General features: G+C 39.6%; 1 protein-coding gene across 2 annotated transcripts in view; it reads left to right on the top strand.

Annotated features, from left to right (window-relative positions):
- The window catches only part of dscaml1 (Down syndrome cell adhesion molecule like 1), a 332,167-nt gene that overhangs the window by 297,145 nt on the left and 8,828 nt on the right, over nt 1-26,194 (top strand). The window contains exons 23-33 of one of the 2 annotated variants that reach the window (XM_062060149.1): nt 5,871-5,988; nt 6,063-6,226; nt 6,322-6,420; nt 9,962-10,150; nt 10,254-10,382; nt 10,440-10,598; nt 15,171-15,326; nt 24,859-24,889; nt 25,003-25,121; nt 25,261-25,335; nt 25,623-25,817. In XM_062060149.1, the coding sequence (XP_061916133.1) occupies nt 5,871-5,988; nt 6,063-6,226; nt 6,322-6,420; nt 9,962-10,150; nt 10,254-10,382; nt 10,440-10,598; nt 15,171-15,326; nt 24,859-24,889; nt 25,003-25,121; nt 25,261-25,335; nt 25,623-25,817 (1,434 nt within the window). Of the gene's footprint in view, nt 1-5,870; nt 5,989-6,062; nt 6,227-6,321; nt 6,421-9,961; nt 10,151-10,253; nt 10,383-10,439; nt 10,599-15,170; nt 15,327-24,858; nt 24,890-25,002; nt 25,122-25,260; nt 25,414-25,622; nt 25,818-26,194 lie in introns of both variants that reach the window. The other variant, XM_062060148.1, reaches the window with a different exon arrangement.

Here is a 26,194-nt window from a genome sequence, read left to right as displayed (position 1 = left end):
CTCCACCTACGCCAGCCCTCATCTGCTCATCAACACCCGTGCTCACGTGCGTTCCAGCGATCGACGGAGCGACGAAGGACTTCACCCGATCATAGATGCGGTCGGCGGCTAGCGTCGGATAGCGCGTCTGCTATCCATCTCAAAGTCCTTCTGGTTGTGTTGCTGTAGTCCGCCGCTAATACACCGATCCCACCTACAGCTTTCTTCTTTGCAGTCTTCATTGTTCATTAAACAAATTGCAAAAGATTCACCAACACAGATGTCCAGAGTACTGTGGAATTTTGAGATGAAAACAGAGCTTTTTGTATTGGATCCAATGGGGTTTGAATACTTCCATTTCAACCATTGACGTCACGCGCATACGTCATCATACATAGACGTTTTCAACCGGAAGTTTCGCGGGAAATTTAAAATTGCACTTTATAAGTTAACCCGGCCGTATTGGCATGTGTTGCAATGTTAAGATTTCATCATTGATATATAAACTATCAGACTGCGTGGTCGGTAGTAGTGGGTTTCAGTAGGCCTTTAATATACCGTTAGAAAGCCCTCAGTTTTTGCATGTCTGTGTCATTTTGTTTCATTGTGTTGCGCCAAGCGTTCGCTTTTCCACTTTATTTAGTCGTCCTTGAATGCACTATAGTTGTGTATTATGGGCCGAGTATAACCAACATCAACCTTGAGGTGGTTTTGTAACATGTAGTTACCTATTCGTGTCTGCGTCAATCCCCCAATTATACAGTTACAGTTCTCCACATCAGGCTTCCTGGTTATCGCAGAAGCCTGAGTCAGCTTGAACCGCTTATGACCGAAGAAAATGGAATCAAGAATGGAGAAAGAGATGCTCACCATGCAGATTAAAATCAGCATGCTAATATCGACAAGGCTAAAAGACATGGGACAACGAGACAAATTTATTAAATGAAAATAGTAACCTATATCAATTACACTTTAAATTAAGTTATTCTGTATTAATTTTGTGTTTTTAATTTGGTTTTGGTTTTATACACAATACCTAATAAATAAATAGCATCACATTGCATTCCCTGAAGGCGGGTGGGGAACGCCCCGTAATCATTTTCGCTAAGTCCACATAACAGCCCAATCCAGATCCCTCAAAAAATACTCCAATGACAATTTCAATTTAAAATTAGATGAGTGGGACTGGTCCCCTGTGCTCGCGAGCAACCTGGTCGATGTCGCTTGGGATCGCTTCAAAACGGCGTTCCTAAAGATACTAAATGACATGGCTCCCGTGAAAACAGTCAGGATCAAAGCCCGCTCGGAACCATGGATGAATCCGGACCTATTAGCTGCCATAAAAGACAGAGACAGGAAATACTCTGAATACCAAAAATGTAAAACAGAAGTAGATAAACAACCCAATAATATCAACCTCAAATTACTCCTTTCAACTCTCAAAAAGCAATGCAATAAATTAAGAAATAAGTCAACCAACCTGACTAAATCCTTAAAAAAAAATTACATTAACGACAAAATAGAGGAAAACACGAATAAGCCACGTGAGCTCTGGAAAATTCTCAACAACCAGCTTCCTGGTTGCAGCCAGAAACTTAAAACAAGACTCACCAACATCAGCATCAAGGAGGGTGACTCCCTCATTACAGACAAAATGGAGGTAGCTAGCAGACTTAACGCCTTTTTCACCAGCATAGCCGCAACTCTTGTCAACAAGCTGTCCCACCACTCTGGTCGCTTTGGTGTAGAACACATTAAAGTCTTCTACAGAAAGCTAGGAGTATCCAACAATGATTTCAAATTAGAAATGGTCACAGCTGATGAGGTGTTTAAAAAATTGAGCGCGCTCCACCCTAACAAGGCCACCGGCCTTGATAATATTCCCTCCAGATTCCTCAGGGACTCTGCCTCCATCATTGCCCCGATCATCACGCACATAATAAACCTATCAATTACACAAGGCCAAGTACCAAAAGATTTTAAGATAGCAAGAGTAACTCCCCTCTTTAAAAAAGGAAGCAAATTGGAACCTGGCAACTACCGACCTGTTTCTATTCTCAGCTCCATTTCGAAAGTAATGGAGAAAATAGTTTATGAACAGGTCGATAGTTACCTTGCCACTAATAAACTCATGTACAAATTCCAATCCGGCTTCAGAACTAACCACTCCACTGACACATGCCTTCTCTATCTGACCGACCACATCAAACATGAGGTGGACGCGGGCAAATACTGCGGCATGGTCATGCTGGACCTTCAGAAGGCCTTTGACACCGTTAACCACGCTATACTGTTGGATAAGCTCAGAGCAATCGGATTTAACAAAACCTCTTGGAGATGGATGCAGTCTTACTTGGAGGGGAGGGAGCAGGTGGTAGAGGTGAACGGCACCGTGTCCCCCCCCCTCTCGGTGAACTGTGGAGTCCCCCAAGGCAGTATATTGGGACCTTTACTGTTCCTAATATACATAAACGACATGTCATCGGCATGTGACTGTGAATTGTTTTTGTTTGCGGATGACTCTGCCCTGCTGGTATCCGGCAAGGACAAGTCACAGGTGGAGAAAATCCTCAGTGCTGAGCTCTGTAGAACTTGCACCTGGCTCGCTGACAACAAGCTATCCATCCACTTGGGTAAAACAGAATCCATCCTGTTTGGGTCCCACATCAAACTTAAGAGAGTCAATCACTTCACCATAAAAGTAGGTGACAGTGTCATCACCAGGAAAGATGAGGTCACCTACCTAGGTTCCATTCTAGAGGCTAACCTTTCCTGTGATAAAATGGCAACCAAGGTAATCAAAAAGGTTAACCAACGAACGAGATTTCTCTACAGAATTTCCTCTCTGGTCAACAAAAGCACCTTGAGGATTCTGGCGGGAACTCTCGTTCAACCCTTTTTCGATTACGCATGCACCTCCTGGTACCCTAGCACCTCCAAAACCCTCAAATCTAAACTCCAAACATCTCAGAACAAACTAGTCAGGTTACTTCTAGACCTCCACCCCAGATCCCACCTCACTCCTACCCACTTCTCTAAAGTGGGCTGGCTCAAGGTGGAGGACAGAGTTAAACAACTTGCACTGAGCCTAGTCTATAAAATCCGCTACACCTCCCTGATACCGAAGTACATGTCAAACTACTTCCTTAACGTAAATGACCGCCATAACCACAACACCAGGGGGTGCTCCACTAACCACGTTAAACCCAGATTCCGAACTAACAAAGGTCTTAACTCATTCTCTTTCTATGCCACATCAATGTGGAATGCGCTCCCAACAGGTATAAAAGAAAGGGCATCTCTATCCCCCTTCAAAACCGCTATAAAAGTTCACCTCCAGGCAGCTACAACCCTAAACTAACACCCTCCCCGGATTGCTAATAATCAAATGTAAACAATCAAATGCAGATTCTTTTTCTTATGCCTTCTGATCTCTCTCTCTCTCTCTCTCTCTCTCTCTATGTCCACTACTTGATGTCCATATCCCCCCCCCCCCCCCCCACCCCACCTCCACACTCCTGATTGTAAATAATGTAAATAATTCAATGTGATTATCTTGTGTGATGACTGTATTATGATGATAGTATATATGATAGTATATATCTGTATCATGAATCAATTTAAGTGGACCCCGACTTAAACAAGTTGAAAAACTTATTCGGGTGTTACCATTTAGTGGTCAATTGTACGGAATATGTACTTCACTGTGCAACCTACTAATAAAAGTCTCAATCAATCAATCAATGTCTGTCATGATGCCACACCCCTCTGTTGATGACACGCCGCCTACACGAAATCCGGGTCAAAAGTCTGAATCTGAAAGAAAAAAAATTTGAATCTGAAAAAGGAAGATATGAAAGTGAACAAAAATGGACACTATAAAACACGAGATTTGAATCTGGAAAAAAACAGCAGCTCAAATATCAAAATAAATGAAAATAATTGGTTCAAAATCATTAACAGAGTACATCATTATTATATTAGAAGTAAAAAGGAAATGTCTACGGAGTGCATTATACATAACAAAAAAGTTGACATTGTTTCATCATATAAATATTTGGGGACCTTTTTTGACGACCAGCTGAAGTTTGATGTGAACACCGATTTTATAGTGAAGCGAGCACAACAGAGAATTCATCTTCTCAGGAAATTAAATTATTTCTCTGTCAGGCCTGTTATACTCAGTCGTTTTTATCAAACATTTATTGAGAGTCTTATGTGTTTTTCTTTTATTTGTTGGTTTCACTGTCTTTCAGTTAAAGACCGATACAGCCTATCGTTAAGTCTTGCTCTAAGATTACCGGAGTAAAACTAAGAGACTTAAACTTCTTCTGCAACCAGCAAATCCTCCGGAAAGCAGAGAGCATTGTAGCCTCCCATAGCCATGTCCTTGCAGGGGAATTCTCTCTCCTGCCTTCAGGGCGACGTTATGCCCTTCCATTGTGTATAACAAATAGTTTTTCCAAATCATTCGTCCCCTTTGCACTCAGACTCTTAAACTCTTAAACTTTTACATTTTTCAGAGTGTTGTATTGTTTATGTATTTATTGACCTTTTATTTATTGTGAGCCATGTAGGCTTTGTGAACTACGACAACCTGCTGCTCAAATTGAATTGCCCCTTGAGGGAGTAATAAAATTGTTTGAATTTAACTTGTTTTTTTTTTTTTTAAATTCCAGTTTCAAAGTTTAATTTTTAAATTTTTTAGCCCTAATTCAGCTCCATACTGCAGGTACATGTATTGACAAATGTGCACCCTTTTGTGTCCACAGACCGATTCATGAGTGTTGCATCATAACATACATTCTGCAGCAGGGGTGTCCAAAGTGCGGCCCGGGGGCCATTTGCGGCCCGCAGCTAATTGTTTACCGGCCCGCCACACATTCTGGAAATGCTATTGCAAAAATAAAAAAATAAATATTACAAAAAGTGGAATGAGGTGAAATCTAACTAGAAAAGTTGCAATGTTGACACAAAGCTGTCATGCAGGCTGCTTTTTTTCTTTAGTCTATCTTTATTTTTATTTTTTTTGCCATTGCTTTAAAATCAATGTTATAATGAATTATTGACCTATTCAAGGCTCCAATTATTTAAAATATTTCACTTTAAACTGTTTTATGTGGAAAATATTGCATATATTGTGTGGTTGCCGTACAAAAACATCAACGTTTTCTTTGACAAAAGAGCATATAACAAACAAAATAATAGTTTAAACGTAAAATCGACAGATATATCTGAAGTTGATCTCGTAACTTAAGTGTTGAAAGTAAAAAAATAAACTATTACAAATGTATCACTTTATGAGTGGGGCACCTTTTGTATCCTAAATATATTTAATGGGATTTTATTTATCTTTTCACTGTGATTACTCAAAAATAACAATTAATTAATATCAATGGTGTCTTGCATAAATGATGTTTTTGAGCTCTAATTACTTCCCATCAAACATTGCTTTCTGAATGTTTTGGGCAGTGGGGTAAATACTGCATATTTAAGTTTTATTATAAAAACAAAGTTGTCTTGACAGAAAAGGCATAAAACCTTTTTGTTTTTTTAAATTTTATATCAACCTGAAGTTGATATACTGTAGAGATTTACTGTAAGCGTTAAATAAAAAAAAAAATTTGACTTGTTTTTAGCATTTTAATGACTTAGACCCTTTATGGTCCCTGGGAGCCCTAAAGGGAAAAAAAACCCAAAATCCATATATTTTGTTATGATTTGAAAATGAAAACTATCAAAATGGCCCCCGCAGGCTTTAATTTTTCCGTGTGCGGCCCTCAGTGGAAAAAGTTTGGACACCCCTGTTCTGCAGTCTTGGCATTTGACTTCTAATTCAACTTCCATATAATAGTATTCAATTATGATATCGCCCCTGTCTGTTCTATCAGCCCCAGCTAAGATCCTGTCATTCGGGAGGACGGTCACCACTCCATGGATGAAAGAGGTTCGACTGCCCTGCAACTCTGTAGGAGAGCCGACACCGAGTATTAAGTGGACTAAAGACAGGTGAGACGTTACCACGAAATTGGGTCAAATATGATTAAATTGTGGCGTAAATGTGACCCGTCTCTCTGTGGTAGTGAGAACACCGCCATCCCAGTGTCTCTGGATGGACAGCGCCTCATCATGACTAATGGCACGCTGGTGCTGCGCTCTGTCAAAGCAGAAGATTCTGGGTACTACACCTGCACGGCCACCAACACGCTGGGCTTTGACACCATCATCGTCAATCTTTTAGTGCAAGGTGGAAAACGGACAGCATCTGGGTTTTTTGGAGGGGAGGGGTTTGTTACGTTTTTATTGAGTTTCTACTTGTATGTCTGTTTTGTTTTTGTTCAGTTCCCCCAGACCAGCCTCGTCTCACTGTGTCCACCACGTCCACCTCCTCCATCACGCTAGCCTGGATACCAGGAGACAATGGCGGAAGCTCCATCAGAGGTATGGGCTTTTTTTAAGTTAAGTTAAAGTAAATTAACTATTAACTAGATCTACTGTGGACTGGACTCACACTATTAACTAGATCCACTATGGACTGGACTCTCACACTATTAACTAGAACCACTCCACGTCTATTGCACCAGTCGCCCAGGTTTCTCATCGTAACCCCATTGGGTTGAGTTTTTCCTTGCCCTGATGTGGGATCCGAGCCCAGGATGTCGTTGTGGCTTGTGCAGCCCTTTGAGACACGCGATTTAGGGTTATATAAATAGACTTTAATTGATTTACTTTGAAAGTACCACTGATAGTCCCACACACACTACGTGTGGTGAAATTACCCTCTGCATTTGACCCATTCACCTTATTCCACCCCCTGGGAGGTGAGGGGAGCAGTGAGCAGCAGCGGTGGCCGCGCTCGGGAATAATTTTGGTGATTTAACCCCCAATTCCAACCCTTGATGCTGAGTGCCAAGCAGGGAGGTAATGCGTCCCATTTTTATAGTCTTTGGTATGACTTGGCTGAAGTTTGAACTCACGACCTACCGATCTCAGATCTCAACTCTAACCACAAGGCCACTGAGCAGCAAGCCAGCTCATGTCACCAATTCAGACGTAATGTCAACATCTTACCTTAACCCCTTATTGTGGTATTTGTTGTTGTGTTCTCCAGAAATGTACAGCGGCATCACTTACTTTAGCACAATTTGGCCCGTTGAGTCATTCGGTTTGGCCTGCCAAAGGGTGGCTTCCCAAATGTTATACATATCTATAGTGACCTTCTTTTAATCTCACTAGGGGTGTCCTAATCCAATATTGATATCGGATATCATATCAGTCTGATATCAGCAATAAAGTATCGGATTATATCGACTTGCATCCAAACTTCCCAATTTTAGCTTTAATATAAGCAGTCCTGTGGCGTGGTTATTTGTGCAAAGTTTGACATCTAGTTAACATCTAAATGTCCTCCAATAAACACACACTGTCTTTTCTTGTATTTTATTTAAATCATTTACTAGAAGTAAATATGGTGGAGTGTAGACTAATAGGAGCTAGCAGCAACACAACAGCTAAGCACACAATAGCAAACAAGCTATACATACTTATCCTTAATTGAACAATATTGCAGTCTAAAATACCATAGGTCAACATAAACAAGTATCAAGTAATTATATTTGCATACTGCCTACTGATACAAAGTCTCCAACGCAGGGGCGTTTTAAAAAGTATCCAGTAACAAACGGGTCTGCATCATTCAACTGACGTCATTAAACTTAAAGGCCTACTGAAACCCACTACTACCGACCACGCAGTCTGATAGTTTATATATCAATGATGAAATCTTAACATTGCAACACATGCCAATAAGGCTGGGTTAACTTATAAAGTGCAATTTTAAATTTCCCGCGAAACTTCCGGTTGAAAACGTCTATGTATGATGACGTATGCGCGTGACGTCAATGGTTGAAACGGAAGTATTCGGACACCATTGTATCCAATACAAAAAGCTCAGTTTTCATCGCAAAATTCCACAGTATTCTGGACATCTGTGTTGGTGAATCTTTTGCAATTTGTTTAATGAACAATGAAGACTGCAAAGAAGAAAGTTGTAGGTGGGATCGGTGTATTAGCGGCTGGCTGCAGCAACACAACCAGGAGGACTTTGACTTGGATAGCAGACGCGCTATCCGACGCTAGCCGCCGACCGCATCGATGATCGGGTGAAGTCCTTTGTCGCTTCGTTCGATCGCTGGAACGCAGGTGAGCATGGGTGTTGATGAGCAGATGAGGGCTGGCTGGCGTAGGTGGATAGCTAATGTTTTTAGCATAGCTCTGTGAGGTCCCGTAGCTAAGTTAGCTTCAATGGCATCGTTAGCAACAGCATTGTTAAGCTTCGCCAGCCTGGAAAGCATTAACCGTGTAGTTACAGGTCCATGGTTTAATAGTATTGTTGATTTTCTGTCTATCCTTCCAGTCAGGGGTTTATTTCTTTTGTTTCTATCTGCAGTTAAGCCAAATGCTATCACGTTAGCTCCGTAGCTAAAGTGCTTCGCCGATGTATTGTCGTGGAGATAAAAGTCACTGTGAATGTCCATTTTGCGTTCTCGACTCTCATTTTCAAGAGGATATAGTATCCGAGGTGGTTTAAAATACAAATCCGTGATCCACAATAGAAAAAGGAGAGAGTGTGGAATCCAATGAGCCAGCTTGTACCTAAGTTACGGTCAGAGCGAAAAAAGATACGTCTTGCACTGCACTCTAATCCTTCACTCTCACTTTCCTCATCCACGAATCTTTCATCCTCGCTCAAATTAATGGGGTAATCGTCGCTTTCTCGGTCCGAATCGCTCTCGCTGCTGGTGTAAACAATGGGGAAATGTGAGGAGCCTTTCAACCTGCGACGTCACGCTACTTCTGGTACAGGCAAGGCTTTTTTTATCAGAGACCAAAAGTTGCGAACTGTATCGTCGATGTTCTCTACTAAATCCTTTCAGCAAAAATATGGCAATATTGCGAAATGATCAAGTATGACACATAGAATGGATCTGCTATCCCCGTTTAAATAAAACTATTTCATTTCAGTAGGCCTTTAATTAATTATTTTGACCACTAGGTGTTGCTGAAAAAAACAGCACTTAAAGACAGCATAAGTCCATTTCAGACGGTTATTAATAAATAGATTAGTGTTGTCTATTTGACTAATTTCACTTGATGAAGCCTTTTCTAACATTACACACTTCAAAATAATAAATGTATGTATGATTCCTGCTGATAACAGATTAATATCCAATACTCAAGGCTCCAATTTTGGTATCATATCCGGAGTGACAAAATCTCACACGATCATTGCAAGGCCAACTCATTGTAATATATCATTGTTGTTGGCAGTAATTATGGGAACTTAATTTTTTACATCTAGGTTTTTTCTGTTTAATGCTTAAAATTGCTGTTTTTTGGCAGGAAGCAAAAAAGTTTGGGCACCCTTGCTCTCGTAGTATCATGCAAAGAAAATTTCCAGCAATGCAAACTACAGCGAATGGGATGTTTCATATACTCAATACAGTGCATGCAGGCCTAATATATCTAATGCAAAACTAAGGAAAATGGCAGCTATGTATGTATAATGAGTAAACAAAATACTACAAACAGAAATGGAGGACGTTTGCTCTTTAAGACAGCTGATTGATTGATTGAAACTTGTATTAGTAGATTGCACAGTACAGTACATATTCCGTACAATTGACCACTAAATGGTAACACCCGAATAAGTTTTTCAACTTGTTTAAGTCGGGGTCCACGTTAATCAATTCATGGTAAAATACAACTAATTAGCTTAAGATGGAGGCTCAGTCAGCAGCATCAGTGTCATTGTGTCAATGGTAGCTGAGGAAGACCAGACTCATACTGCCACCTAGTGGACAATAGATCTATTTTGTAAAGCTGTTAACACAGTGACACCAAATAGGACACCACATTATGTCATTGTGGACAGGTGCTCTGGTTTACCTGATGCATGTCCTCTCAACGTTTGTGTGTGCAGGTTTTGTGCTGCAGTACTCCGTGGACAACACAGAGGAGTGGAAAGATGTGTTCATCAGTTCCACCGAGCGCTCCTTCAAACTGGACAACCTGCGCTGCGGCACCTGGTACAAAGTCAAGCTGGCGGCCAAGAACAGCGTGGGGGCGGGACGCATCAGCGAGATCATCGAAGCAAAGACCCACGGCCGAGGTCAGAGGAAGACTGATGAGGAAATGACTGATTTGACTTCAATCCCCTTTTATACTGCAGTGGAATACATATTCAGTTATAACAATGACTGGTTCTTTTCTAGAGCCCCAGTTCAACAAGGACCAGCCTGTCTTCACCCACATCAACTCAAGCCACGCCCGCCTCAATCTGCAGGGCTGGGCCAGCGGCGGCTGTCCAATCAGCGCCGTGACTCTGGAGTTTCGCCCGAAAGGTAAGCCACTTCGCTTGGCACCCTTAAACACGCCTCAACGTTGCAACAATTCTGCAGGAACGTGGGCATGGCAGAACGTGCGCACCAACGCCACCACTGACGTGTTCCTGGCCGAGCTGCGTGAGGCCACCTGGTATGAGCTGAAGATGAAAGCCTGCAACAGCGCCGGTTGTGGCAACCAGAGCTCCCAGTTTGCCACTCTGGATTATGACGGCAGTGAGTTAACGACTCTCCTTATTGTTGTCTGCGAGGATGATACCGTAAATACTGGGGATGTCCGATAATGTTTTTTTGCTGATATCCAATATTCCGATATTGTCCAACTCTTAATTACCGATACCGATATCAACCGATACAGATATATACAGTCGTGGAATTAACACATTATTATGCCTAATTTGGACAACCAGGTCCAAGTCCGAGTCCATGGTTCTCGCCGGAAAAGGGTGGAATGCCATCTCCGGGTTGGGGAGGAGATCTTGCCCCAAGTGGAGGAGTTGAAGTACCTCGGAGTCTTGTTCACGAGTGAGGGAAGAGTGGATCGTGAGATCAACAGGCGGATCGGTGCGGCGTCTTCAGTAATGAGGACGCTGTATCGATCCGTTGTGGTGAAGAAGGAGCTGAGCCGTAAGGCAAAGCTCTAAATTTACCGGTCGATCTACGTTCCCATCCTCACCTATGGTCATGAGCTTTGGGTCATGACCGAAAGGACAAGATCACGGGTACAAGCGGCCGAAATGAGTTTCCTCCGCCGGGTGGCGGGGCTCTCCCTTAGAGATAGGGTGAGAAGCTCTGTCATCCGGGGGCAGCTCAAAGTAAAGCCGCTGCTCCTTCACATCGAGAGGAGCCAGTTGAGGTGGTTCGGGCATCTGGTCAGGATGCCACCCGAACACCTCCCTAGGGAGGTGTTTAGATCACGTCCGACCGGTAGGAGGCCACGGGGAAGACCCAGGACACGTTGGGAAGACTATGTCTCCCGGCTGGCCAGGGAACGCCTCGGGATCCCCCGGGAAGAGCTGGACGAAGTGGCTGGGGAGAGGGAAGCAGACTTCCCTGCTTAGGCTGCTGCCCCCGCGACCCGACCTCGGATAAGCGGAAGAAGATGGATGAATGGATGGATGGTATGGTGAAGATAAAGTCCTTTTTAAAAAAAAATAATAATAATAAGATAAATAAATTAAAAACATGTTCTTGAATAAAAAAGAAAGTAAAACAATATAAAAACAGTTACATAGAAACTAGTAATTAATGAAAATGAGTAAAATGAACTGTTAAAGGTTAGTACTATTAGTGGACCAGCAGCACGCACAATCATGTGTGCTTACGGACTGTATCCCTTGCAGACTGTATTGATATATATTGATATATAATGTAGGAACCAGAATATTAATAACAGAAAGAAACAACCCTTTTGTGTGAATGAGTGTAAATGGTAGAGGGAGGTTTTTTGGGTTGGTGCACTACTTGTAAGTGTATATTTTGATTTTTATGTTGATTTAATAAAAAAATAAAAAAATAAACCGATACCGATAATAACAAAACCGATACCGATAATTTCCGATATTACATTTTAAAGCATTTATCGGCCGAACATCTCTAGTAAATACTCCAATTAATGTCATTTAGTGAAATGCCTGGTGCGAGGTCTACAAAAATAGGGGTGTCCCGATACAACTTTTTCACTTTCGATACCAATATCGGAGCTTTGAGTATTGGCCGATACCGATCTTAACCCTATACGATACCAGCACCAATATATACTGATTTTACATACTTGTATTATTTTATACGTGTATTTGTATTGAACCGTTTCGGTACGGGGGTTTCGTTCCGTTCAGAGGTTTACCGAACGACTTTCCACATGGACATATTAAGTAGCGCACCGCACGGACGGACATAAGTAGCGTACCGCACGTTGTGTAAACAATGCACACCGAGGCACAACACACGGCATGTTAGCAACGACCGGGCTACGACAACATGCAAAAGCCAGAGCTTCTGCCTCGTTAAGATCTCCCGTTTGGGAACACTTCGGCTTTGCGGTGCGATACAACAATGGAGGACGAGAGGTGGACAAAGCGAAAGCGGTTTGCCGACATTGTTCAGCAGAAATAGGGTATGCTTCTGCCAACACGTCAAACATACTAACCCATTTGAAGCGGCACCACCCCCAAGTGAACATCGCTTCAACGAAGAGAAAGACGAGCGTGGTGCAAACACAGCTCCCCACCGCATTCAAGCAGCCTCTCCTCGGCAATTCAGACAGGGCTAAAGCAATAACAAATGTCGTTGGTGTTTTTATAGCAGCAGATTTAAGACCATGTTGCATTAAAAACTAGATTTTGACCCACTTCTATGGTGGAAGAACAATGAGTCCATATATCCTCTTACTGCCAAGTTAGCCAGGCACTACCTCGCCATACCTGCTACCTCCGTGCCCAGTGAAAGGGTATTTTCCACAGCTGGAGACATTGTAACTGCAAGCAGATCTGCTCTTTCTGCAGACAATGTGGATAAACTGATTTTTCTGGCAAAAAACATGAAGATTGATTGAAAGTCACCAGGGTTAAAGGCTGGGGGGGGAAAATAATAGTTAATCTGATGCTGAGTTGACTTGAAACTGTTTAATGTTGCACTTTTTATATGTAGAAGAAAAGTTTTGTCATTTTATTTAATCTGAGCAACAACTTGAGGCAGTTTAATGTTGCACTTTATATGTAGAAAGGTTTTGTTAAGAAACCATTCTGAGCCTTATCTTATTTAGTTTTTATTTTATATATGTTGACCACATTACCGTGGCAATGGACCCTGTGTGTATATGTATGTTATTGTTATGCTGTTGCGCTGATCAGCCTAGTGGTGGCTCACATCCATCACACACAGAGCTATTTCTATTTTTGGGAGGAATTATTATAGTGTTCCCAATGTTAAAAGGATAAAGCCATTGTTTACAACTTTGGTAAATAAATAACCAAAACATTTATATTTTGTTCTTTTCTTACTGTACCGAAAATGAACCGAACCGTGACCTCTAAACCGAGGTATGTACCGAACCGAGATTTTTGTGTACCGTTACACCCTTATTATTTTATAATGTGGAACGTTAGAAAAGGCTTAAATGAAATGAAATTGCTAAAAAAACAGAGAACAATGTTAGGTGTGAAAAAAAATACACTTAAGTTTTCAGATTAAACATTAAATATTTTTCTAGCTTTTGTTACCTATTTAATCTAACCCAGGGGTCGGCAACCCGCGGCTCTAGAGCCGCATGCGGCTCTTTAGCGCCGCCCTAGTGGCTCTCTGAAGCTTTTTCAAAAATGTATGAAAAATAGAAAAAGATGAGGGGGAAAAAAAAAAAAAATTGTATTAGTATGGTTTCTGTAGGAGGCCAAACATGACACAAACCTCCCTAATTGTTATAAAGCACACTGTTTGTATTAAACATGCTTCACTGATTCGAGTATTTGGCGAGCGCCGTTTTGTCCTACTAATTTTGGCGGTCCTTGAACTCACCTTAGTTTGTTTCCATGTATAACTTTCTCCGACTTTGTAGGACGTGTTTTATGCCACTTCTTTTTCCCTCTCATTTTGTCCACCAAACTTTTAACGTTGTGCGTGAATACACAAAGGTGAGTTTGGTTGATGTTATTGACTTGTGTGGAGTGCTAATCAAACATATTTGGTCACTGCATGACTGCAAGCTAATCGATGCTAACATGCTATTTAGGCTAGCTATATGTACATATTGCATCATTATGCCTAATTTGTAGCTATATTTGAGCTCATTTAGTTTCCTTTAAGTCATCTCAATTCAATGTATAACTCATGACACGTACACTATCTGTATGTAATATGGTTTCTAATTTGTTGCGGCTCCAGACAGATTTGTTTTTGTATTTTGGTCCAATATGGCTCTTTCAACATTTTGGGTTGCCGACCCCTGATCTAACCTATTAACTGGAATTGATTCATGCTGGCTTTAAATAGAAGTGGAGTATTAATTTGTTATGGTAACACCTAGTGGTCCCAATAAATCATGACATAAACTCATGATGCAGTACATTTTTAATACACTTTCAGGCTAACATGGTTCTGCCTTACAGACTTTAAGTATTAGTAATATTTGAAAATTGACACGAAGTTGGTAGAGTGGCTGTGCCAGCAATCGGAGGGTTGCTGGTTACTGGGGTTCAATCCCCACCTTCTACCATCCTAGTCACGTTCGTTGTGTCCTTGGGCAAGACACTTCACCCTTGCTCCTGATGGGTGCTGGTTAGCGCCTTGCATGGCAGCTCCCGCCATCAGTGTGTGAATGTGTGTGTGAATGGGTGAATGTGGAAATACTGTCAAAGCGCTTTGAGTACCTTGAAGGTAGAAAAGCGCTATACAAGTATAACCCATTTATCATTATTATTATTTATTTATTTTGTGTTTTAGACTCCAGTATTGTTCATTTAAGGACACTTAGTATGTAGCTTTAGTATGTGTGCTATTGTAAGCTTATCTGTTGTGTAGCTGCTAGCTCCTAGTAGGCTACAGTCAACCATATTAACCTTTTGGAAACGACGTCACTAAAATACAGAAAAAGACCAAACGTGCGTGCTTATTGAAGGACATTTAGCTTTTTTCTGGTTGTCAAGTTTTGCACAAGTAAACAATTTAATAAACAACAGCCTCTTTTCAAGTGTCCCCTTTTGCAATTCCCACTATGTCTTTTTTGCAGTTTAGATAAATAAATGCCCTCATTGTAATGACACAATGAGTTTTAATACATTTTCATGCCTGCAGGCACCATTCCTCCAATCAAGTCTCCCCTGGAAAAAAACGACGACGTGAAGAAGCTGTTTTCTATCGGCTGCCCTGTGATCCTGGTCACTCTTGGCGTGGCTCTCCTCTTCATTATACGCAAGAAACGCAAAGAAAAGAGGCTGAAGAGACTCCGAGGTGAGAGAAAAACAAAGTCAGGCAGTAAAAACGGGAGCAGATTTCACCTTTGACAAGTATGGTTACCGGTAGTTTGTTTTGTTGTAGAAGTTCCTGCCTGCAGGGGGCAATGCTAAGTAGTCCATTCCAAATCAGATCCAATTTGTTTGTTTTTGTTTAATTTTTTATTATTTTTTTTTTGTCCTATCCAGCTACTCAGGCAAATCATATAGTTGATGTAGATGCCCATATCGGCTGTACAAATGTACTTTACAAAAGAGAAGTGTGTCATACTTCTCTTGTTGCCTTATTTGTATTTGACTTTATTAAATGGATTTATATTATTATTTGGTGCAGCCGGGCCGGAGCAGGAGGGGATAGAAAGAGGAAATAAAAGGAAGACAGAGGGGGAAATTGTGGGGACAAGAGGGGGATAAGACAGAGAGACAACAACAACAGCAAACACAACAACAACAATAGAGCAACATCAGCAAATAGGATATGTACAATTATGATGGTAAAAGTGATAGCAAAGAAGCAGTTAGTGAAACAAATAAAAACACAGAAATGACAATGAACATTATTACACTACAAATGGAGCAATACAAATATCAATAGAAATAGCGCTATTGATAATGAATAATAACAATTATTATCAACAATATAATTGTTCAAATGCTACAATACATATACGGGACTGTCTCAGAAAATTAGAATATTGTGATAAAGTCCTTTATTTTCTGTAATGTAACTAAAAACATGGAATTGTCATACATTCTGGATTCATTACACATCAACTGAAATATTGCAAGCCTTTTATTATTGTAATATTGGTGATTATGGCATACAGCTTAAGAAAACTCAAAAATCCCATCTCAAAAATTTAGAATATTTCCTCAGACCAAGTAAAAAATAAAGATTTATAACAGCAAAACAAAATCAAACATTTGAAAATGTCAATTAATACACTCAGTACTTGGTTGGGAATCCTTTTGCACGGATTACTGCACCAATGCGGCGTGGCATGGAGGCAATCAGTAACTGGTGTACTGACCATGGCATTACTGTCCTCGATTGGCCTGCCAACTCCTCTGACCTGAACCCCATAGAGAATTTGTGGGGTATTGTGAAGAAGAAGCTGAAAGACACTAGACCCAATAATGCAAATGAGCTAAAGGCCGCTATTGAAGCATCCCGGGCATCCATAACACCTCAGCAATGCCACAGGCTGATTGCCTCCATGCCACGCCGCATTGGTGCAGTAATCCGTGCAAAAGGATTCCCAACCAAGTACTGAGTGTATTAATTGACATTTTCAAATGTTTGATTTTGTTTTGCTGTTATAAACCTTTATTTTTTACTTGGTCTGAGGAAATATTCTAAATTTTTGAGATGGGATTTTTGAGTTTTCTTAAGCTATATGCTATAATCAGCCATATTACAATAATAAAAGGCTTGCAATATTTCAGTTGATGTGTAATGAATCCAGAATGTATGAAATGTTCATGTTTTTAGTTGCATTACACAAAATAAAGGACTTTATCACAATATTCTAATTTTCTGAGACAGTCCTGTATGTAATGATAACTTGAAATACAAAAGAAATAAGATAAATGGAGGGAAGAAAGCGAAGAATAATTGTAGATTGTTATAGTAACAATAGGTTAAGCTTTGTCAGTGTGCCATGTGTTACCCAGTTTCCCCTAGGGCAATTTGAATGAAGTTAGCTATGTACAGTAAATTATAAGTAAAAAGTAAACTATCAATCACCCTAAATAAAACAAAATATATAATTTTTGGAAATAGGAAAAATAACATACAGTGTCAAATAAGAATTGATGATATGGAGATAGAAAGGGTGTATTCAACAACATTTTTGGGAATCTATATAAATGATAAATTAAATTGGAAAATGTACATAAATATACTTAAGACAAAGATGGCAAAAATTATTGCTATGTTACATAAAATTAAAAACTCTGTAAATCAAAAGGCCCCTTAAAATGTTATATAATTATTTCGTACTCCCATATCGTAATTATTGTGTTGAAATCTGGGGTAACAATTATAAATCAAACATCAACTCTATGTTCTTACTTCAAAAGAAATCCATTAGAATTGTAAATTATGTGGATTATCATGACCATACCAATGCTCTGTTTATTAAATTAAATTAAAAACATTAAAACTGCACAATCTTGTTGACTTCAACACTGCTATTGTGACGTATAAAGCTCATAACCACATGCTGCCTCGGTGTCTACAGGAGAGGTTCAAACCTAGGGAGAGTCCCTATGACCTCAGAGGCTCAGCTGTCTTTCAGAAAGCAAACATAAGAACAAGCTTAAAAAGTAGATGTGTTTCTGTCAGGGGGGTTCAACTGTGGAACAGTTTGGATGATTCCTTAAAATGTTCCAGTTCCATTCACACATTTAAAAAACACTTTAAGACCAATGTCTTGGAAAAATATATCACTCTTGAATCAACACTGTAGTTAATACTATGATTATTGTTAATTACAAACTAAATGTGGGATATAAATAATAATGGAAGTATAAGTGTTTGTATATAGTATATAATTGGTACAAAGGTTGAACTAACACGTGTACAAGGATATTCCACATGTCTTTACCGTGTATATAATTGAACAGTGTTTATGTTGTGTACAAGGTGTATTTATAATATGTTGTGCAAAGGAAATGTTATATTTTTTGGAAGCTCATCTTGTATTTGATATTGTTTATAGGGTTAGGCGCAATAAGTGTTCCACTTCAGCCTAAACCCTTTTGGTCTGCAACATTTTCAATTTATGAATGTACAGCTGTTTGTTTATGTAAAACTGTTTGTTTATTTTGTTGACCACTGACCGAAGAATAATAATAAAGTAAATGCAGGTTTAGAAGCTATGGTAAAACAATGTTTACATTGTACAACAAGAAGCCATTTAAATGTACATTCATCCTTCGCCACATTGCACTTTTTATTCTTATTCTACATATTTTGGCCTAAAATAACTGCTGAATTAGGTATTTTTCATTCTTTTATGTATTACAGTGTAGTATTGAATGTGGACTGAATGAATGATGGGTTCTCACTTCTTTGTGAAGTGCTTTGATTGTCTAGAAAGGCGCTATATAATTCTAATCGATTATTATTATTGTTATTATTATTTTCAATTATTATGTCGTGGAGATTGATTGATAGTCCCCAAGTGGGTCTTCTGTTTCCGGGTTAAGCACGACAATGCCAACAACACGATGGCTAATCAGTGCGGTATTCACAGCAACAATCAAGTTGACCAAGTTTTGCCAGAAGCACTTCATCTTCGACACCTGCCTCATCAATAACACATCTCCACATTGGTGAGCCTTTGGCCTGCGAAATGTCAAAAGACAACAACAAGACGTAGCAATACCGGCGCGCCACTTAATGCTATCAGCTGTCCAGGCAATGCTAAATAGAAATGAACTCTGTTGATTCATACAAGGATGCACTTTATCTTCGACATCACAGCTCCACATTAGTGAGCCTTGTGAGCGATTTGGAATGACAACGCAGGACACGCAATGCTAACAACACAGCTAATGGTTATCTTGGCTGCAGCTGTCAAGATGTCTCGGTTTTTCTAACTTAGAGGAATCCCCCAGGAAGTATTTCCATGTCATGGTAGGGCGACGGCCATAGCAAAAGGAACTGCACTATTTTTGGAATTTTGCTTATCGTTTACAATCAATATGAGGGACAAGAACACACAGGTCTTTTTTGGGGGAGGGATTTTAAAATAAATACATTCCAACTCAAAAATAAATAATACAACATATATGTTTCTTAAATAAAAATGAAATACAGTTTCACCACTTCAGTCATAATTTTTGCGCTTAAGAAACTTTTCTATGACTTTAGCTCCAGACTTCTTCTGTTTGTTTGATATTGTCATTACTGCCACAAGTGGTGGAAAACTGTATTACAACTGAGTACCACTGCGGCCCATACTGACCACAGCTGAGAAACTGGGGTTAAGAATTACTGTTTTAGAGGATCTTCAGTGCAGTGCCGTTGTATAGGAGGGAAGGGTGATGACAATTCTAAGAGCACACAACCCACTAGGAACACGGACAAAGTTTTGTGCGGACCATCACACTGCCACACACACAGGCAAAGAATAGGGTAGAGGGGCCCACACTGGTATTCTTTCAGGGGGCCCGGAATTCTTAGCAACTGCCCTGGTGAATATTGTAATATACAGTAGCACACACTCAAGGCTACTATTATGGGTGAAACGAGGGTAAAGATGACTATATAGGTGTTGTTTCGTGTTTCGTGGCTCTAATTATGTTTAAAAAAAAACATATTTAGAAGCTTGTAAACAGTTTTTGTATACTCTAATATTAAAATATAAAATGTAATAATAATAATCCTACTTTGTGTATATGGTCGGGCCTGGAACCAATTAGCAGTGATAAACTAAGGCAGGGTTTTTTGATTGATTGGAACTTTTATTAGTAGATTGCACAGTACAGTACATATTCCGTACAATTGACCACTAAATGGTAACACCCAAATAAGTTTTTCAACTTGTTTAAGTTGGGGTCCACGTTAATCAATACATGGTAAACGTGTCAAACGTAGGGCCCGATGGCCGGATCAGGCCCGCGAACAGGTTTTATCCGGCCTGCGGGATGAGTTTGCTAAGTATAAAAATGTACCTGAAATTTTGAATGAATGAAACAGCTGTTCTAAATTTGTCCACTAGATGTCGCAATAGCAATTCTTTGTGTCTTTGTAGATGATGCTACATACTGTATGTACAAAATAAACCACAGGATGTTAGTACATCAGTCGAGGAAAATTATCAAACTACATAAATAACATCCTTTAATTTGATTTTGATACCATTTTTTTATCTTGATAGATTGAAAATTGACACCAATGAGTTGACTGATGAACATTATCACATAATTTATTCAGAAAATATAAGTAACAACAACATGTAAGTGTAAAAAAAACCCAACAACATTATGATTTGTACATTTGTGCTCGTTCTATTTTTAAATAAAGAAAACAATCTGAAGTTGTCTTTATTTTTAAGTTATCTTGCCGTGATTTTACCAGTCCGGCCCACTTGTGAGTAGAATTTTCTCCATGTGGCCTCCGATCTAAAATGAGTTTGACACCCCTGAATTAAGGAGAACTGTAGCTCTGACAAATCTCTTTAGATCAGATATTCATTTAATTCAGGGGTGTCCAAACTTTTTCCACTAAGAGCCGCACATAGAAAAATCAAAGCTAGCAGGGGCCATTTTGATATTTTTTATTTTAAAAACCAATACAATATATGTATAAAAAATATACATTTAGGCTTCCACTCAGGCTTGATCCCGGGGACCCCAAAGGGTTTCGGTCCAAAAAATATTAAAAATGTGTCATTATTCAGTATTATTATTTGTGTTATTATCCAAGTTTTTAAATCTCTAGATCAACATTAGGTCTATCTGTCAATATAACATTTTTTAAAGATTTAAATTGTATGCTCTTTTTGTCAAAGAAAACCCTTTTTTTAATGAAAAAAACACAAAATATGCAATATTTTCACCCAATAAAATTTTTAAGTGGGATATTTGAGATTATATAATAATTGGAGCCTTAAAAAGGTCAATATCTCATAACACCATTGATTTTAATTCATTATTATTTTTTGAGCAATGACACTTGCACTTACACCCGAACCTTGCTGGATTTGGTATTTACTAATAAACCTGATCGCATTAAAAAAACATACAAATTACTAACAGGCTTATCAGATCATAACCTCACATTGATAACACGGAAGTTGTCAAGATTTAGGTATCACAGCCAAAAAGGTACACAAAAGTGCTTGCCCTATATCCCTAAAAAAGACCAACACTTACTAGAGAATGAACTTAAAACTGTCCCATGGAGTGACATAAATTGGACAAGCACCGAACATGCCTGTGATGACCTAATGACAAAAATCAAAGAGATTATCTGTAAATACACTAAAACAAAACCCAGAAAGAAAAGTGCTAAAATAAAAATACCTTGGATTAATGAAACAATTTGGATTCTTATGAAAAATCGGGACTCAGCTCTCAAAAGAGCAATTAAAACAGGTCTAAATACGGATCGTATGATTTTTAAAAGTTTGAGGAACAAAGTTACAATGCTTATGCGGAAGTCTAGGGCTGACTTTTACTTAGAATTAATCAAAGCTGCAAAAGGGAACATTAGACAGTTATGGAAAACCATTGACACACTCACTGGAAGAGAGCAAACAAGAAACAACACTATAACATTAAATATCAATGGCACTACTATCACAGACAGTCTGGACATAAGTAATCATTTTAATGAACATTTCATCCAGTCTGTACAAACCCTGAATAAAAAATTCCCCTCAAAATCAGTGCAAAGAATTGCCATTTATTCAGGATGGAGTAAGTTTAGAATTAACAAATGAAACAAAGGTAAACAAAATCCTCTCTGCATTAACAAACTCACGATCTAGAGATATATACGGTCTGGACACTTTCTTCCTAAAAACGTATAAAGATAGTCTTGCTGCTCCTATAACAACATTGATAAATAAATCAATAACAGAAAACACTTTCCCTACCACGTTGAAAACTGCCACTATCATCCCAATCCATAAAGCAGGAAATAAACAAGACATCAACAATTACAGACCAATTAGCCTTCTCCCCGTTATATCCAAAGCAATAGAAAAAGTGATCGTTGAGCAACTCACAGAACATTTGGACTATGAAGACCTCCTACATCCCATGCAGTTTGGGTTTCGGGCAAATCACTGGACCGAAACTGCATGTTGCCTTCTACTAGAAACAATCAAACAAAACCTTGACAATGGAGGTGTAGTTGGAGCAATATTCTTAGACCTCCGCAAGGCATTCGATACAGTCAGTCACCCCAGGTTACTTACAAAATTAACATCTTTTAAACTGTCGACAGATACTCTGGCCTGGATTATGTCATATCTATCTGGTCGGACCCAATGTGTCCGTATTGATAACACAACATCCAGTCTTACTGCTACTGATATTGGCCTGCCACAAGGCTCTAATATCGGCCCTCTTCTTTTCTCCATGTATATAAACGACCTGCCATCTGTATGTGAGGATGTAAATATCCAGATGTATGCAGATGACACGGTTATTTATACTTGGGGAAAGGACGCTGAAACGGTTGCCAGAAAACTTACAGCAGCCATGGAGAAGGTGGCAAGATGGCTACATGACTCTTGTCTTACATTAAACATTAAGAAAACTGCAACAATGTATTTTGTAAACAAATATAAAATGTAATCCTTTCCAAATATAACGGTTAATAAGGAAATAATACAAAATGTTAGTGAATATCGTTACCTGGGTGTCATTTTAGAGCCAACACTTGGCTTTAAAAAACATATCAAACAGATGTGCCAGAGTCTTAAATACAACATAAAAACGTTCAAATGTATCAGGAATTCATTAACACTGGAGGCAGCTCAAACTTATTGTAATGCAATGATTATGTCTCGTTTTTATTATTGTATAACATGTTGGTCGCAGGCAAGCAAAACGACACTGAGGCCATTGGAAACTTTGCACAAACAATCCCTCAAAATCCTTGACCGAAAACCACAACACCACCATCATTGTTTAGTTCTCCAAAAATATAGATTGTTAAATTTAGCTAACATTCAAAGATTAGCATCAATACGAATGGCCCATCGAATCTTAAATAACACTGCACCAGCGCCACTTAAGCACTTTGTCCAGTTTACATCTGCTGTGACAACTAGAAACACACGAGCCTCCACCAGGGGGCAGTGTAGCATACCCAGATGTAAAACCTATTTTGCACAATCAGCCTTTTCATATAAAGCCATAAAGGAATGGAACGACCTCACAACAAACTTGAAAAGTCTAACAGATTACTCTTCATTCACAATTGAAGTTAAAAAGTGGCTTTGGAGCAATCAAAGCTGCTCACACGGTCACTAAGATGGGCACTATGATTGACACATCAACCTAATGTGTATTATATTTATCCATGAGAGCATTTTTATTGTAAATTGTGAGGTGTGTGTGTTAAAATCATGGTTGTTTTTACAAATGATGACAGATGTGAACAAAAGCATGTATTGTCTTTGTGTGATGATGTAAAGGAGGTGTGGTTGTATTGTATATGAAGTATGTGTCCATGAAAGGGCTTTTTATGACTTTTTTCTTAATACTTGTGTATGATTTTATGGTCATAATTTTATTGCATGATTTTTGTATCCCTTTAATTTAGGTAGCCAGGGACTGCAGATGGAAATTAGCTATTTAGCTATAATCTGGTACAGAACATATCTGTCTTTGAGCTTAATGTTTCTGTACATTGTCCCTTCAAATAAAGACTAAACTAAACTTCAAAACTAATCACACTAAAATTGTAGGGGATCCAAAAGGGTCCTACTCATTAAAGTGTTAAAAAATAAATTATAATTTTTTTTTTTTTTTACTGTTTCCTTTTTTTTTTTTTTTTTTATAATGTCCTGCCCAGCTTCTCGGGCAAATCATATAGCAGATGTAGATGCCCATATCGGCTGTTCAGATTTACTTTACAAAAGAGAAGTGTAGGATACTTCTCTTGTTGCCTTACTTGTATTTTGACTTTATTAAATGTATTTATATTATCATTTGGTGCAGCCGGGCCGGAGCAGGAGGGGATAGAAAGAGAGAAAAAGGAAGACAGAGGGGGGAATTGTGGGGACAAGAGGGGGATTAGACAGAGAGACAAAAACAACAACAGCAAACACAACAACAACAACAACAACAACAACAGAGCAACATCAGCAAATACGACATGTACAAATATGATGGTAAAAGTAATAGCAAATAAGCAGTTAGCGAAAATTTAAAAAATAAAATAAAATACAGAAATGACAATGAGCATTATTACACTAAAAATGGAGCAATATGAATACCAATAGAAATAGTTACTGTTTACTTTGAACACAATAATCTCGAGATCAACTTCAGATCTATCTGTCAATTATAAGTTTTATTGTTGTTTATGTTTTTTGTTTGTTCGTTTTAGGCCCTTCTTTAAAAAAAAACAGCTCGTTTTTTTACATGGCAAACACAAAATGTGCAACATTTTCCCCAAAAAATATCTCAAAATATTTAATGTGATGTAATTGGAGCCTTGAATAGGTCAATAATTCATAATGACATTGATTTTGATTCATTATTATTTTTTAAAGAAAGAAACAGCCTACATGGCAGCTTTGTGTGATTAGAGTAAACATTGCTACATTTTCTTGTTACATTTCACCTGTTTGCTCTTTAAATACCACTTTTAATGTTTTTTATTTTTTTCAATCGTATTTTTAAAATGTGCCGTGGGGCCGTTAAAAAATGACCTGCGTGCCGCACTTTGGACACCCCTGATTTAATTTGTTTGTGTTGGATCAAATTACATAGAATTCCAAATTACTTTTATTTCTAAAAATGTAATATACTTGTATTGTATGCACTGTTTTTTCTAGATGCCAAAAGCCTGGCGGAGATGCTGATCAGGTAAGGTGCATCCTTCCCTCTCTTGCTCATAGTGTAAGACCCCACGAGGCAGGTAAAACCTGTAAGTTTGGCCGTATCCCAACCCAGTGTGTGTGTGTGTGTGTCTGGAGCAGCAAGAACAACCGAAGCTTTGATACCCCGGTGAAGGGGCCGCCTCAAGGCCCGCGCTTACACATCGACATCCCGAGAGTGCAGCTGCTGATCGAAGACAAAGAGGGCATCAAGCAGATCGGTGAGAGGAAGGCAGAGAGAGAGAGAGAGAGCCACAGAGTGTTGTTGTGCTTGCATCTGTGTGTGTGTCTCACGGGAATAATAAACACCGCCATGCGCTGGATTCACTACTTTGCTTGATCTGTTTGTGCCTTGGGCAGGTGAGGACAAGGCCACCATACCTGTGACAGACACGGAGTTCAATCAGACCGGGAACCCCCAAAGCTTCTGCGCAGGTGTGTCCGTTCACCACCCTGCTCTCATCCAGAACACTGGTCCTTTGATTGACATGTCAGACATCAGACCAGGAACCAGTAAGTGCTCCTTCTCCTTGTTGGGCCTTCTCACCAATCTGAGAAAACTAATTGAAGCAATGCAAGTATATATATATATATGACCCACATGTCTTCCTGGTTTGTTGAACCCTCCACCGTTGTTCCTTCTGATTGTGCACTCCACCCCCAGGCCCTGCCTCCGACCCACCCACACAGACAACATCTAACCTTTACATTTAATCTATCAGACCCCGTTTCCAGGAAGAGCATCAAGTCCGCCCACAGTATAAGGAACCGCTACTCCAGTCAGTGGACTCTGACCAAGTGTCAGGCCTCCACACCGGCCCGCGTTCTCGCCTCAGACTGGCGCACCGTCAGCTCGCAGCATGGCATCACCGTCACCGAAAGTGACAGCTACAGCGCCAGCCTCTCGCAGGACACAGGTTGGCACATGTCAGACACTTACAGTCGCCAGGCGACGACAGTTTTTGGGTTCTTTGCAGTCACATTGCAGGGTGGTGTAAATTATATTTGCAGTGCCTCATTTAGATTTTGTTCAAAATTTGAATTATAGCATACATATGATATAGATAAGCTGTACTATCATTAGACAAGTGGTCAATGACTTGCGGCCCCGGGCGCCAAATCCGGCCTGGGAATGACACCATACCGACCCCTGAGGTCGGTTCAAAACTTGGGAGACAAACATTTTGGGGACGGCGTGGCGAAGTTGGTAGAGTGGCCGTGTCAGCAATCGGAGGGTTGCTGGTTACTGGGGTTCAATCCCCACCTTCTACCATCCTAGTCACATCCGTTGTGT

This window comes from Entelurus aequoreus, linkage group LG10 (genome assembly GCF_033978785.1).
Source record: "Entelurus aequoreus isolate RoL-2023_Sb linkage group LG10, RoL_Eaeq_v1.1, whole genome shotgun sequence".
NCBI lineage: Eukaryota > Metazoa > Chordata > Actinopteri > Syngnathiformes > Syngnathidae > Entelurus > Entelurus aequoreus.
Note: the sequence above shows the minus strand (reverse complement) of the source record. Positions and strands in the feature narration are given on the sequence as shown.